Here is a 15877-nt window from a genome sequence, read left to right as displayed (position 1 = left end):
TGAGGAAGTGGCAATTAAAGGAAATAATACACAAAAAGTGCACACTGCAAATTTAATATCCAAAAGGCTAACAAAATATGAATTTTCTTTAAACAAGATACACATTTCATTTGGTCTTCCACAGAGCTCCAAACAAAAAACACTTTACTGCCATGAGAGGAAGGTTTCTGTTGAGTGTTGCCCCCTCTAGTGGTCAGTTGTTAACATTACAACTGCACAAGAAAAGTGCTTCAACTGTGTTCTCCTGAACATATTAGACATGCATAACACCTCAAGAGGGTAAGTTTATACTTGCAACATTTGAGTAGGACTATTTTGCATAAAAATCATAATTACATACACCTTACTGTATTTCCATACCTGTGAGGGTTTCTGCAGAGCTCCCAATAATCAAACCAAACATTTACATCAGACATTAGTCGTTTTTGTAACAGGACATTAGAATAATGGGTATAACGACAATCAGATAAAACTGAAAATATGTCTTACACTTCTTTAAAACAAACTGAAAGCTGTTACTTTGGTGCCATGGCACTACAATTGGTGTCCTCCTTTAATGGAGGTTTAGACGACAACTGTACTGCATTTTGTCAAATAACAAAAAAAAAATAAATAAAAGGAAAAACATGGCTCATTACTCAAATTTCTTTCAAAGCAGCAACATGTAAACATCACATCTGAATAGGCAACTCCTTTTCAAATCACTACCGTTTTCCAGTACATACAAAAATACATTTGATATCTAGCTCTGGTTATCTGCATGGGTGCATCACGACCATAAATTGAGGTGAATGTTAGAGGGGCACTATATGGAGGCCTCTGTGGTTGTGTTGGGGCTTTGAACGGGGGCTGGACTGGATGGGCAGGAGCTCTCTGGACTCCCAGGGGTCCGCAGGGTAGTTTTCCGCTTCCCGTTCCGCACTGTAAGCTCCTCTTTGGGTTTGAATGTCAAGGGCACAAAGCCGTCTGCATCTGCCACAAGTACAATCCACAATGGCCCTGTAAAAAAAAACCCCAAAAAACAGAAGATGGTTGGCTCAGCGTAATCTTCTACACATCTGAGCTCCATTTAATTATCCAATAAATTAAGCTTCAAAGAGATCCAATGTAAGCTTCTAATATAATGCATGCACTGTAGTCTCTAAATCATACTGTATCTGTTGAAGTAATTAAAAAAAAAAAAAAAAAAAAAGAGTTAAAAGTGCACAGTCAGAAAGTCAGTGACACACAGTTGGTGGTGATTCTCAGTTTAGGACTGCCTTTGCTATAACAACAAAACACTATCCATGTTAAACGGCAATAAGCTGCTTTTGTTTAAAACCCTGTAAGCTGACCTAGGCTTTTAATCATTTCCAATTATAGCTTACGCACGTTAAGAGAAGAACAATGCTAGAACGTGTTGTTTTAAGATTGTACTATTGTATAAAATATATATAATTCTGAGTGGGTAATTTGGAGGTTTAGAAAATTTAAAAAAAGAGTAACTGCTGAGAGTCGGTGACATCTGGGTGACCTCACAGGGGAAAGCCCATCACACAAGCCTGCTGAAAATACTCACCGGGGAAGACCTTCTTAAGAGGCCTACAAGGAGTTTCCTTGAAGTGATATTAATGTATTAACCCTGTACACTCCCTGTCACAACATGCTTAATCTTGCAGGCAACGCAACATAGACGATTTTAAGAGGACAGCTCGGATACTGATTAATAGTTGAGACCAAGCTATTCTGGGCTCTAAACTGACTTAGGACACCAAACTGACAGCGGTTAAGTCTTGAATGTGATGCAGAGTATGTCATTTACTCTCAAAAAGTAACAATATGGCATAAACGTAATAGGCTCCACACATACCGTACATCATTTCCACAATGGTTAAATTGAAGAGGTCTTGGAGGGCTCGCAGACACAACTTCCCTTCACACAGCAGCACTGGCCTCCGCTCATCAATGAACACATTTTCTGATAACTGCTTCTGCATTTGCACAAAGTAAAGAAAAGAGAGACAATTGCAATCAGGACTAAATCAGAGTGAAACTGAATGCCATTATACTCAAATAATCAGTATCTTAATCTGATATCTGTTGATTAAACACATTATACTTTCTGTGTTTGTACCACATTAACAGGTATTACAGCAGTCTTATCCTGAGAGTGAAAATTGCAGCTGATTGAGTTGTTTAAGCCCTTTGAGTAAAATCCGCTGATGACAAGCAAAGGGAATCTCCTCCTCATCAGCTAGGGTTATTATACCTACACAGTCTGTTATATATAAAGTAGCAATCTTTTATCTACAGGGGAAATGTAGAGAACCACTGTACCTGACATGTGACGTTGACATAAGGGGGTTCACAGGCATTGGGGTAGACAGTCAGGGCTTTCTTGCCATTTTGGGTATAATCTCTGATTTCTGTCAGGCACTGCTGTACATCTGCAAAGCGTGTAAAAAGCCTTTCCATGTTGTGAACAAGCTGCTCCAGCCCGCGCTCCTTGGCATTGCTGGGTGTCTTTTCATGCATAGGCAGCGTGGGCTCTGTGTGAAGCTTGTCCGACTGCTCGAAGCGAGGAGAACTGCACCGGCTGGAGTCTCTGCTGACCTGGCCGGCCACCGCCAGGCTGGCCATACGGTTGACATGGTCCATATCGAAATTCTCAACGGTGATGGAGGAGGCACTGGACGGGGCTCTGTCTGATGCTCGGTCAGTGAAGTCCACAGAGCTGGCGGCGGGGCTGGGCTCGGTGCTCCTCACCTCCTCCACCAGCCTGCGTCTGTTCCCTGGTGAACGAACTACTCCCCCTCCAGGCAACACCAAGTCCTTTATGACCGGACGCTCCCTGTCATCCTTAGATAGGTGCTCCGAGTGCCTCCTAATCCCTGCGCAGAAATTAGAAGCAGACTCAGGGTTGTGAACAGTGGGGGATGGTGCGATAGGAGTCTCTCCATCGTACATCAACTCTTTGGCTATAAGACGAAGTATATATTTATCTGTGTTGGAAGATGGGAGGAAGGCAGGGTCATTGGACTTCTGCTTGCCCACCATCAACAGCAGCATCTTGTCACTGAGAAAGCAGACCCCTTTGGGCCTCTCGTTCGTCTGCAGAGAGATCTGCTGGATGTTCGGCATGGCTGAAGCTGTGATGCAGTACACGAGCACCATGTTGCACGTGTTAGAAGCCACTGCAACGGTGGAACCACGTGCATCGAACGCCACAATGTCAGGGACCAAAACCCCAGGGATGCTGACTTTGCGGGTGGTAGTGACTTTACGATCGTAGGTGACCAGGATGAGGTGTGAGGAGTCCTGGCCCGAACCTGTCACAGTGTCTCTGCGACGTAGGTGAATAAGCGGGCTGGGGTCTGAGCGACGGTGCCTCGCCAGGAGGTGGGTGAGGTCTAGAGGGCCTGAGCTAGAGATGAGGGACCTATCTGACTCAAACGATCTTCTTCTAGAGTCATGAAGGGTGTCTTCATCTGACATGACCACATGCGAGCCCTGGCCTTGCAGGGACTCTGCCTCTGTCGGCATGTCGAAGGCTATGCCTGCATTTAACCCGCAGATTTTATCTAGAGGCAGCTCTGTAGCCACAGCTACTTGAGCCTCCCCTGTGGCCTCGATGGCACAGATGTAACCTCCTACATCAAAGATGGGACAGAAGGAGCAGGCCACCAGGCTCTTCTGGATGTCATTCCAGATGTAGGAGTGAAGAGCGCTGCCTATAGCTACCACCAGGCGTGTGCCATCCTTAGTCCAGCAAGCACAGTGGATGATTCCGCTACCTTTGATGTCTGCTTTGACTCTCCTGTTGTCCACTCTGACAGAAAACAGCACAGAAGTGTCCCTCTTAGTCAGTACAGCCAGCATGTCCAGTTTAGGATGCCAAACGCAGCCTTGGGAGAGCAAGGGGAAAGGCTCGCTCATCTCACAGGTCTGAGTGCACAGCAGCTTGTTCTGCTCAAGAGCGCTGAGCTGCAGTTGCCAGACGGTAACATGTTTCTTGTGCTGAACAGCCAGCAAGGCAGGGGAGTCAGAGCAGCACAGCGGGCCCCAGAAGAGCCCGAAAACATGCTCAAACTGCCCGATAACATTGGTGTCCCCAAATTTCACCTCACCATTCATGAAGTAGAAAGATGTCAGGCAGACCTGCTTGCCGTCCGTCCATGCTATCCCGTGCAGAGGATGGATGGCTTGGTGTAGAGTGTTGAGTCCTGTCCGAAGCAGCTTTGCCTTACCAAGATCCATCCTGGCAGGTATGAGGAAGCTTGTGCAAAGAGAAAAAGAAATATGACTCAAAAAGTTAACATTGATGACAGAGACCTGTATCTGATCTGAACGGGTCTTGCAGAAGAGCGGCTATTGCTACCTATGCAGATTAAGAATAGGAAAAGCCTCTCTTGTGTCTCCTTCCAAGTACATGCCTTAATCCCCCCTCCCTGAGCTGAGGCAGTGGTGACGAGCACTTATAGCTGCTTACCTGAATGACCTTAACAACACACGGGTCCTGTTGGTCCTCAGGGCATTAACTTACTACTGAGTGGGAGTGTCTCACCCCTGCATTCATTCTAGTGGATCTGGTGACACTGTCCTAATCACTGTGGGGGAAATATGTCGTCCCCTCATCAAACAGAGTGGTATACAGTATAACCTAGAAGAGGTTAAACAGGACCTGCTGATGTGGAGGTATATTACACGTGTGACTGAAATTAGAAAGTTTTAAACATAACGTTAACGCTAGCAGCCATAATGAGACACCTAAGTTCCCAATGCAAACTCAGTAGAAATCATGACATGCCTTTAGTTTACACGAACTTATCCTTTAAAAGTAGCAAGCTAATAATTAGCGCCAAAAAACACACAATAAATCTAAGCATACCTTATTAAACCTCAAACATCCCTGTTAAACACTGAGAATGGATTTTCCAACCATTAATTCACGTTTAGCCGGTTAAAATGTGCCTCCAACGTTCATGTCTACCTGATCCGGAAGCAAAACTTTCTGAAAATGTAAGTGCATTGTGGGATATGTAGTTGAATTATAAACATCTTGGTTTTGTTGCTACTTTGCCCGCTCGAGGGCGCTGCGTGTGCGTTAACATCAAATCCTTGGTAAGTGAAATGAACTAAAATAAGAAAGTATTTAATATGATGAAGAATATTACAACCAAAGAGAATAAATTAAACCGGAATAAACAATAGCTGATGTCTTCACTTTCCAGTTAGCGGTGTGGCACGGGCTATTTAATTAGCTGAAAAAGCTGAAGACGACGTACGTGAGGTAGTTGTGGATCTCGACGCTGTCGCGGTCCAAACAGGAAAATATCTTTGCTTCGACGGTTGGCCAGAGCTACGGGTCGGTAGTGGTCGGTGAATGCATGGTTTCCCCCGATATAGCCCGACTCGTAACCGCAAAACGGGTAACATTGGCTGTCCAAGGCTGTATGTTCCAGGGCTAATCTTCGAAGTCGCACAACCATGGGCGTGGAAGTCGAAACAATATCCCCCGGTGATGGTAAGTTCATTAATTCGCTTGTATATGCTTTAATGCGGGGGTGGTGGTGGTGTTGGTGGTGGTGGTGGTGGGGCTCCCTTGTTCCCTTGAAAGCCGACCAAAAACTGTTGAAATGTTAGCATAATTTCTACAGTACACACACTTAAGATGTGTATGTGTGGTAAAGATTATTAACTTGTTAGGTAGGTAGCAACCAAAAACATGCATTCGGGGATATAATAAGGGGGGGGTCTGTCTGCAAAGCCAAAAATAATTTCAACACAGTATATTCTTACTGTGTTATTTATTCATCATCTTTCTAGAGCTCACCATACTTGCTGTTAAATGACTCTACCAAGGTTAATCTGCATTGGGAATTTACTCATAATGTAACTGAGATTTGACAGTAAATTACAGTAAGTTAGATAACACTAAAAAGCACCTAAAGTCTTGTTTCATTCTGTGAAATGCACTAATATGAAATGTGAAATTTATGTATAATATATACTACTAAAATGAGGATGAGACTAACAGTGTATCTGACTTCATTATGTCTGCAGGCAAAAGGAGGGTATGATATTCATGCCAGAAACACAACACTTCACCCGCCCTAACCCAGCCGTTGTTATTAAGTGTAACATATATAAAAAAAACATATAATAACACACATTTTCTTTCTTTTTTTTTTTTCCTCAACAGGAAGAACATTTCCAAAGAAGGGTCAGACATGTGTTGTTCATTACATAGGTAACTGTCTTCTTTCTTTGCTTTTGGCAATCATGAGACCAGATGTCTTTCCTGTCTAGATGTAGTGAAAGGAAATATCTCCCCGCGCGCATGTGTGTGTGTGTGTGTGTATGCGTATGTGTTTGTCAATATCTGTTGCATAGCACGGCTCAGTTTGCAGCCTATACAGTACACACACAGTCTAGGAAACACGTATGCACCTGTGTGTCGCTTACGGGTTTCAAAGATGGAGCGGAGCTGCTGCCACACCCAGAGAATATTAATTTGATTTTGTTTTAAAGGAGAACTTAGCTTCTAATGGTATTTGAGAGGCTGCACCACACACATACTTAGTTTATTTTTATTTTTATTTCTGTGGCATGCCAAACATTTTGGCCCATCCCACTTGGGATTATAAGATACCACTGTTTTACAAAAACATACATCTTCCAGAATTGTATATTCAAAGCATGTGAAAAAAGGAGAAAAAATAAACAAATACAAAATAAAAAAACAAAACAAAAATCCTAAATGAACTGTTCACGTAGAGCTTTTTTTTCCTTTTCGCCTAGGCTTTCTCCAGATAACTGGCTAATTTATATGTTTCATACATGATCAGCCAACTCAGTCTTTGTGCATCATCCATATTTACAAAATCAATATCTATTTTTATCTTACTAAATAAAGCATTGCATGGTTCACAATGAAAAGGACAGTAGGAAGCACAACGGAGCTCATTTTCTATATCAGTTGGACGGCATATTGAACAAATCTGCTCGTCTTTTTGTAGATTAACATACCGTCCGGTTTCATCAGTCAGAGGTAAAATACTAGATCTCAGCTGGGCCTTTTAAACAAATGATACACAATATAAAACTCCATACCATATTCAGTTTTTATCATCGTAATAATACGCAGTTTTGCTTTAGTCCACATATCGTCAGCTCACTGCCCTTTTGTTCTGGGCAGTACTCTGGTGCACACATATGCTTTCTTTTTCCTGCCTGTCTCTTGTCAGATCGCCCGATGATTTTGAGGTGGGGCAGTAAGATGCTGAGACATTTGGGAAATAAATTTGGGTTATTCTGTGCCCCGGGGTCGGCAGTCCAGACAACTAGGTCAGACAGAAAGTAAACAAAACCTAGTTCACATGTCATCAGTTTGTCTGAGAATCACAAGGTTTATTACATGGTTACAAATGCATTTGCACGCTCCGTTGTATCAGTAAACAGGTGTGATTCAAGCGTGTGAGTAATGTAGAATTTATTGTGCAATTTATTGTGTGCGTGCGTGTATTAGCGTAGGAATTTAGCACCAACCAACAGCCAAATGCTGGTAAAATATGAAAGTGGCTGGTAGATTTCAGACACAAAATAATGATTTACTATTGAATGAATTTGAACATTTATCTGTCAGTGGCTGGTAGATGTTCACATTTTTAAAAAAAAAAGTTAATTTCCCACCCTGGTCTACAGCCAGTTCCTTCTTGTTCCTGCCGCTGGGAGTTTCATCTCTTATCGTTCAAATTGGGTTCACATGATTGTCTTAATCTGTGACTGAATTGATTGTTTGGCTTCACTGACTTGCTTATAATATTTGCTTTCATGAAAGAACTGCAGCTCTGTTTGACTTAGCGTGAGTGATTATAGGCAGACAGACACCAGCCAACTCTGGATAACAAATGTTGTGTTGTGTTCAACTTTTTTTTTTTTTTTTTTTGGGACTGTGGAAAAAGTAATCAGATTTCCCCTCCGGGCCTGATCCTCACAGAGATCAGCCACTGCAGTAACAAATTATGCAATAATTGGAAATGATACATCTGAGCACGTGAAGCCGGTCTTTTGAGATAGCTACGTCGCCATCCTGCCCAGTGAGGGTTTGATAGTTAATTGCCTGGTGGTCCTATTTTCCTCTAGCTACCATTATTTCTTTTGTAATGAGCCCTAATATCCATCAGCACCTCACCCCATTCTAGGATATTTATATTGGATACACTCCTTGTTTTCCTGCCTTTATTTCCTTTGCTCCATGGTAACTATCACATCATTAACTGCTGCTTTCTGTTATCACAACCCCAGAATGGAACAAATTGACTGCAGTGTCCTGTGTACGAGTATCTGTTAACACCAGGATGTCCTAGAGCCTGGGAATGGCCTCTGTGGTTGATCAGAGCGAGCTCAGTACTCTTATTGCAGACAGAGTTCTCTTTCAAAATGTTTCATCAAAGTCCTCCCCATCTCTCTTTTCCTCTCTCCGACTCACAGGATTTACCCATAAGCTCCTGGTATTTTGGCAGCGGTGGCACGCAAAAAACAGAGTTAAGCTGAAGCAAGGACCTTGCCCACAGAACACAATATGCGCTATAAATATGTTATTGTATCAGCAGGGGAAATGTGTTTGTAGCGGGGTAGATAGAAAACATGCAGCGGTATTTATGAGCGGTGCTGCACACCGTGGGAAAATAGGACCTCGGTGGTGAACACGAGCCACGAGATTAGGGGAAGAATGTGGTTATCAAAGAAGAAATTAGAGGATTTGTTCTGTAATTAGTCATACTAGATAAAGTATGCGCCTCACAGTAACGCATGTTTGCACCTGTAGCGCTCTTAAGTTTGTGTAGTTAGTTAGTTGCCCGGCAATTTGTATGAAAGCTGAACTAACAAAGACTTCAGATTGCATATTTACTCTTCAGGCTAGTGCACTGTAGTAAAGGCAGACAGTGTTTTATTTAAAAGCTCAAAGACAAGATTACTTTGAGATCTTATATAGAGATAGGTCCGGTAATAGAGGTTAGCTGTAGATTTGGGACATAAGCCTGTCCAAGTCATCCAGCTGGCTGCTGGCACAGAATCCCAGACTGCACCCTTCTTCAGTATTAGTTTTCCAGATAGCAGAGTGAAGATAAGAGTAAAGAGAGAATCATTTTCTAGAGCGTAATGGGATTTGAAGCCACTCTGTTTCCAGCATTTAACATTAGGCAGACTCACTCCCACAGAAAGTCTCTCTCTCTCTCACACACACACACACACACACACATATACACACATACACACACATACACGCACTCATTGCAATGCCTTTTTGGTCTTCACTTTCACCTCTGGGATTCTAACCATGCAGACACACACGCACACACACACACACACACACATGCCAGAGCACACAGACACTCGCTCACATGTGTGTGTGTGTGTGTGTGTGTGCGTGAGTGACCCTCTTTTGACTCTGGTGAGAGTTGTGGTTTCCCAAATTAGGATGCCACGAGGCAGAGCTCTGGCTTCATGTAACTGGCAGGACAAAATAATTAGAAAAGCTGCTCGCTCTTTCACGCACATTCTTGTTTCTGACATGCCTGACTAGCAGCGTGTTGGAAGAGCAGGAGCTCTATCAGGGGCGCATCTCCGAGCAGCGTCGCACAGACGAGCCGCCTGGTGTGGGTCAATCTGGCCTGAGATGTGTTATTATTTTGCTGTCTTGATTATTTTTCACCGGCCTTGCTGTGCTTACTATCACATCCTGTTACAGACTGGCCGCTGAACAGCTTCAAAAGCACAAGGCAACTTTTTTTTGCTGATCAATTAATCGTTTTTCAATCAAAAACTCAAAGCACGGTTCCATCCTTAGCAGATGGAGTTTGCTCAGACGAGGGAAGGCTGTGAGATGCATTTCAAAACTCTGGAAAAAGATAGTATGTCAGCCTTGAGTAATTTAGGCTTAACCTTTTGGTGCAGGGAATTTGTGATGGGCATTTTTAAAAACGATTTTCTGACATTAAGATGAATTGATTAGTTGTAGCCCTAGTAAATTGCCTCATTCAGGGACAGATCGTGGATTTGAAGAGATGTCAGGGGGTTTAAGGGGTTTTTTTCTTGCCCTATTCGTGAGCCGGTCTGAGCCAGCAACCCTGCAATCACATACTCCGTGTGTCAGGCTTTCACCAGAGGAAGGAAATGGAAGCAGATCTCATATCAGTCAATATGAAGAAAACGACTAGCAGCACGCTGGTTTCCATGATTGACAGTTATGAAACTCGGCTATGATGATAAACAGCACCTCCAGTGACAAGACGCATGAGCTTCGGAAGCAACAGGCTCACTGGATGCGTTGTCACGCCTAAATGTGGACGTCATTCCTTACCATGTTTGAGCTCCAGACTTCACCATGAAACGTGCTGAAGTTGAAACCTAATGGCACTTGGTGTGTGGCACAGAAATAGATACTGTAGAGTGAAACACGGGGTTGTATGTCAGGAGATGCCAAAGTGGCCTTCCAAGGGGATAATGTTGTGATTGAATGCTGTGGGAAGTGTTCAGTCCTTACATCTTAAGAGCTGGAGAAAGCAAGAATAGAGTTGACACGCGGCTTTTAATCCTAAATCAGTTTGAGCTTTTGGTATCTGTTGCTGAAATATGGCTCCCAGGTGCCCTGGTTTTTCACGTACATGTTATCCTCAACAGAGGCACAACCTGAGTACGGATATAAATTTGTCGAAGAGTGTCACGTCATTATCATCATCACACCAAAAGAACAGCACGTAATGGAATATTGAGTCGTCTGTGTGTGTTTGACACAGCTGAAGAAAAGATGGGACAGGACTATGAGAGAAATACGACAGTGGCTACATGGCACATAAATAATTACCAAGCGAATCCCGGTGGACCCAGGATCTCACCTACTCCCCCGTTTGTTGCACTCTATATATTAGTGAAGCATGAGCAAGATTTTATTCTTTCCATTGAGCAGCTGTGAACCGCGGTAACACATACAAGTTTGTCATAGACAGATAGGTTTACACGCATCCCATTTCATCCACACTTGGGCCGAGGGGGTTGTTGTGCTGGCAGCCATCCTAGACGAGGGCGAGACAGGATACAGTAAACGGAGTAAAAATATCCCCACCCCTCTGCACTACAGCTTTTTTTTTTTGCAGATCCAGCCAAAGCACTACCAAGTAAAAGCTTCAAATGAGGAGAGAATCTAGGAGCCAGCGTCAGGAAGGGACGGGTCCAGCTTTCTTTTTTCAGACCCCACCCATGCTTATCCAGAGAGTGATAACAGAGAAGTGATACTAGCAGGGTTCAGGACTAGTTTTGGATGGTTTTTGCTTTCCTGCAAGACACAGTCCACATTTAGCCTAGCTGTCTTTATGTAGAAAAAACTGAAGACAGCATACATTATATTGTCTTACCTTGCATTGTAGACTGCAATGTTTATTTCATGCAGTCAGTTAGTGAAATATTGGAATCCATCTCTCTCTTTATAGGACATTGCTATTTTTTTCCACAGGAAACACGTAGCAGGTGGCGTTTTTTTTCTTTCTCCAAACTGGTTTTGGAAATTTTCCAGTGTGAATCACAGTCCCTGTTGCTTGACAGTCCCTCCAGCCAACCACTAGGAGTTATTAGTGCAACGCCCAAGATATGATCCCTCACTGGCTTCCCACTCATGAACATTACCCATCGATATTTCCTTGCAATTTGCAGCTACTGCTGCCAGAAAACTGAACCCACTTTTCTGCAGTTGATGCAAGAAAACTTCTCCGCTACCGGGATGCCCTGTAGCAGGTGGTATTCGCCTTGGTGTGTGCACTTGATGACTCCACGGTTGGACCGAGCCCAGACCACTGATATCTGGGCTACAGTGATTCTTGGAAATGAAGGTCCTACTAAGTTTAGGGGAGAATGAAATGGGAGAAGCAGTACAGTACCAGTATTCATCTGACTAGATGAGCCCGACACCATTAGTAAACTTTAGTTAACACACAACTTTAAATGCCAAGTATTCACACTTGCTGTATTACGTCAGAGAAAAGATAAATCAAAGGACTATTACAGAGCAACCTCCAAAATACCAGTGGATGTTGTGGAATATTTTTGAGTTTCACTTCCTGCAAGACTGTGAACTAGCGTTAAAAAGGTGAATCATTAATACTGGGGGTGGGGGATATGGATTAATTATATGATAGAGGTACTATATTATGAGTATTAGTACATTTTCCTTTTATAGATAAAATAACCAGAATGGAATATCTGCTCTTGGCTAGTGCAGACAAATCAAGGTATTTAATCAGATTAATTCATAAAATCCTTGGAATAGTGCCCACAGTGGACTAACACAATCAGATTCATTCATTAATTTCCCACAATAAATTGCCAGTCACTGAATTCCCTCAAGCGAAAGTGACAAAGGGAAGTTGTGATGGGAAAACACAGCACATAACTCGCTTTTCACCTTCACAGTTAGATGTGCCTGGGTTTTGTTTACTATGACGGTGATGATGATTCTCTGAGTCTTCTTTCTTGTCGGAAGATCTGGGTTAAGAACCATGTAAAATGGGAGATGTCGAGATATGATAAGAAACGTATATGCTGTTTACTGTGTTTGTATGTGTTATTGTGTAGACAGCTGTATAAAACCTAGACCAAACAGAGAGGCTGTAGCTCTCAGCCTGAGGCGTATTATGTTACAGGTTGAAGCCCACTTGCGAATGATTTGAATAAATAACACAGAAAGACGTTCTTTTTTTCTGAGTCTCTTATTTAATAGGAAATTGCCACTACAGAAGTCAAGGAGGGCATGTTAAAATCACTGATGAAGTGGGGCCAGCGTCTCTGTGCCTTTGGTGTTTATCCCCAATGTTATTATCATGCCTGAATGGTCGGTCAGTGTTCTGAAGGAGAACAGTCCTGCACTGCACCGCCTTTTGTTATCCTTTTCTCCCTGTGGTCTAGATACTGGCAAGCAATGGCCTAGTTAACTTTAAAAATAATCCACCAAACCAGGCCAATGCTTCCTGATTCACATTCCCTTTGTTCATTTGGATAATTGAAACAGACCCAAGATCCTGATAAGAACCCCCAGCAGAATAACTCCTCCAATCGGATCCAATGTTTCCTCCTTCCTTTTAATCTTAAAATGCCTCACTTCAAAGCATTAGAACTGAAGGAAGGGCACACATTGATATGGCAATGCAGGGTTTAGGTTAGGTACATTACAAATACAAGTAACGGTAACTATACAAAAGTTAAAAAACAGCCATAAAAATATGCCATTTGTCTCTGGCAGGTATGTTGCAGAATGGGAAAAAGTTTGACTCCTCTCGAGACAGGAACAAGCCCTTCAAGTTCAAGATCGGACGAATGGAGGTCATTAAAGGTTGGGAAGAAGGAGTAGCACAGGTAAGAGGAAGACAGTCCTTCTTTGACCCTTTTGCCTCGTTGCATCGAATAACTTCTATTGTTTTTAATTCAGCCCGTGTTGCCTCAGCTGGTAGTTTGTTTATTTAAGTGTAGGGCTGGGTATTGTTTAAAAAATGATGATACCAGTACCAATACCCGCACCCTTAAAGTGATACCGATACCAATAGAGTACTTTATTTGATACCTTTTTTTCCTACTTCATTCGACAGGCGTGTAGTATAAACCATACTTTCGAACGTTTTGGTGCCAACTGCCAACTCTTTCAAATGCACTGCGCTCAACCTCACCATCGCTCAACCTCACTGTATGGGTTGTAGCTGCTGTGGTGGTGGGCCAATCACACATCGCATTAAACCGAAGAACGCTTGCGGTGATTGGCTGCGAGCAAAACCATACAAATGGACATTTTTTTCTAGATCTGGCTACAAAAAGGATTGAATGCTACCTGGTACTGCATTATTTCGGTTGATACCCTCTTTAAAGGGATCATATCAACCAGTTAGGTACTATTGTCAAAGTCGTATTGTCGTGTAATAGTACAGTAAAAAGGATATATTGTTTTGAACAGCTTGTATTAGAATTCTTGGTTGGTATTTTAAAGTCACACTCCACTCAAAACACTTTTTACACCACCCTTGAAGCCTACATGAGCTAAGTGTTTGGTAGTCAAACAAGGTTTTGGTCGGAGTGTCACTGTAATGTAAGAAGCTATCAGACTTACATGACCCTTTTCACGATGTCAGTGTTTGCTTATCATCTTGTCATCTCTGTTTGAATTTTCTGATGACAAAAATGCAGCAAAATTTTAAATTGTAACTGTAAATGCAATTCTGTATGAAGGTTTTTCTGAACTCGCCAGAATCGCCGCCAAATCAATCTGCACTTGAAATTGCATTGACATTAAATGATTTTACGGTTAAGAAGACTAAATAAAGACACTGTTTACTATTATATAGTAAGACATCTCAATGAACAGAAACCAATTGCTGCCTCCAAAACAGGAAATCATGCTATGATGTAATTTGCAAGTTGTAAAATGAAAACACCCACACAGTTGATTTCAATTATTAATTAGCTCAAACAGTCTTCTACTCAGCTTGATCTTTGCTGGTGCCACACAGGGACTTTTATGAGGTCACCTAAAAACAACAATTGGCTTTTTTCATGGAAGATGTGTTGACATGTCACAGAAGGAAAAAAAGTACAGGTGTAAATAAAAAAAATTAATGATGGCTGAATTTCATTTAGCTGCTTCGGGTTTCAGGGACCTGTTATTGTGCATGTCGACTCACTGTCACTGTTATGGCTTACTGGGACACTTGAATAGAATAAGATGTCAGTCAAACACGTCCTGAACATGCCTGCACAGTCTTGACAAGATGTCTTGAGTGATCAGCCAAAATAAGTAAAAAAACCAACCCTATGCGGGTGTACCTTTTGTTGAATAGGGGCTTGTGTGAGAAACACTTCATCAACATACTCATTTCTGTTTTTTCTTTTTCTCCTGTGCTTTCAGATGAGCCTGGGCCAGAGGGCTAAAATCACCTGCACACCAGATATGGCTTATGGAGCGACAGGCCACCCCGGGGTCATCCCCCCGAACGCCACACTTATATTTGATGTGGAACTGCTCAAGCTGGAGTGATGCCTGCAGTGAAATACAAAGGTTAAAGGTTAAAGAGGCTGCGTTCGCCATAACCTGTTTCCACAGGGAGACCATACCCGGCTGCCGCCTCCCACCATGCACCTGCTCTTCTTCTCTTTGATTTCTACAGTCTTCTTCAGTTCAATATTTAAACGTATCTACTGCTGCTTTGTTGCCATCTTGTAATAATAGATACTGCAAGACAATTTTTCACATCATGCGAGACTCTTTCCACATGCACTACATTTTGGTTTCTGTTTGTTAGTCAGTTTACTGAAACGCTTTTTTTGTTTAATTTCAATTAAAGTTGTAAATTTTGTTGAAACCGAGAAGAAATCAGTCATCTGATGAAAAAGCCGTACTACATTGCAATCAAAAAAAATATATACTGCCTTACAGTTTCAGCAACAGAGGAAGGGTACATGTTGAAAGTACAATACTTCTGCTCTGTATCTTAACTGGGCATTATACCACTGTCTGCATTGCCACTTTGAGAAAGGTTTGTCCTGCTGAATGCTCTGAATGATGTTGCTATGTTTAGTATATTTTATATCCCTCATAAACATTTACTGCAAGTGTACCCGATCCAATCAACCCAATCCAATACTGTACAGATACTCTGTAAGAGCCATTGCTACTATGACCGTTTATTGACCAACTCTTGAATAAAAATGGCATGTACTGTGTTGAGAAAAATGTGTCCTGTGTTAAATTTGTGGTTGAGTGATACAAGGGTTAATGCTAAATTGAGGTCTGCTTGATGGGGGGCGCTTGTGCTGCAACATCGCCTCCCAATGGCACATTTTATACAAATGCACACCAATC

General features: G+C 42.4%; 2 protein-coding genes across 6 annotated transcripts; one reads left to right on the top strand and one right to left on the bottom strand.

Moving 5' to 3' along the window:
• Nucleotides 1-38: 38 nt before the first annotated feature.
• Nucleotides 39-5350, bottom strand: LOC121882328 (WD repeat and coiled coil containing). 5 transcript variants are annotated; one of them, XM_042390510.1, is made up of 5 exons: nt 5265-5349; nt 4469-4586; nt 2317-4255; nt 1850-1970; nt 39-999 (listed from the first exon to the last, which is right to left on the bottom strand). In XM_042390510.1, the coding sequence occupies exons 3-5, from the start codon at nt 4234-4236 to the stop codon at nt 806-808; spliced, it is 2235 nt and encodes a 744-aa protein (XP_042246444.1). In that variant the 5' UTR covers nt 4237-4255; nt 4469-4586; nt 5265-5349; the 3' UTR covers nt 39-805. The 5 variants fall into 5 exon arrangements, with proteins under 5 accessions (XP_042246444.1, XP_042246442.1, XP_042246443.1 ...); XM_042390508.1 differs by lacking the exon at nt 5265-5349 and adding an exon at nt 4868-4975; XM_042390509.1 differs by lacking the exon at nt 5265-5349 and adding an exon at nt 4868-4974 and having other exon boundaries at nt 4469-4639.
• A 74-nt stretch (nt 5351-5424) lies between these two features.
• fkbp1b (FKBP prolyl isomerase 1B) lies at nt 5425-15748 on the top strand. The gene is made up of 4 exons (XM_042390513.1): nt 5425-5503; nt 6182-6229; nt 13274-13386; nt 14924-15748. The coding sequence occupies exons 1-4, from the start codon at nt 5467-5469 to the stop codon at nt 15050-15052; spliced, it is 327 nt and encodes a 108-aa protein (XP_042246447.1). The 5' UTR covers nt 5425-5466; the 3' UTR covers nt 15053-15748.
• Nucleotides 15749-15877: the final 129 nt, after the last annotated feature.

This window comes from Thunnus maccoyii, chromosome 17 (assembly GCF_910596095.1).
Source record: "Thunnus maccoyii chromosome 17, fThuMac1.1, whole genome shotgun sequence".
Lineage (NCBI taxonomy): Eukaryota > Metazoa > Chordata > Actinopteri > Scombriformes > Scombridae > Thunnus > Thunnus maccoyii.
Note: the sequence above shows the minus strand (reverse complement) of the source record. Positions and strands in the feature narration are given on the sequence as shown.

Coding starts and splice junctions, on each gene's coding strand:
- fkbp1b (XM_042390513.1), top strand. CDS start 5,467: ATGGGCGTGGAAGTCGAAACAATATCCCCCGGTGATG. Junction 5,504..6,181: donor AACAATATCCCCCGGTGATG/GTAAGTTCATTA, acceptor TTTCCTCAACAG/GAAGAACATTTCCAAAGAAG. Junction 6,230..13,273: donor ATGTGTTGTTCATTACATAG/GTAACTGTCTTC, acceptor TGTCTCTGGCAG/GTATGTTGCAGAATGGGAAA.
- LOC121882328 (XM_042390511.1), bottom strand. CDS start 4,236: ATGGATCTTGGTAAGGCAAAGCTGCTTCGGACAGGACTCAACACTCTA. Junction 1,971..2,316: donor ATGTCAACGTCACATGTCAG/GTACAGTGGTTC, acceptor GTGCAAATGCAG/AAGCAGTTATCAGAAAATGT. Junction 1,000..1,849: donor CATTGTGGAAATGATGTACG/GTATGTGTGGAG, acceptor TTTTTTTTACAG/GGCCATTGTGGATTGTACTT.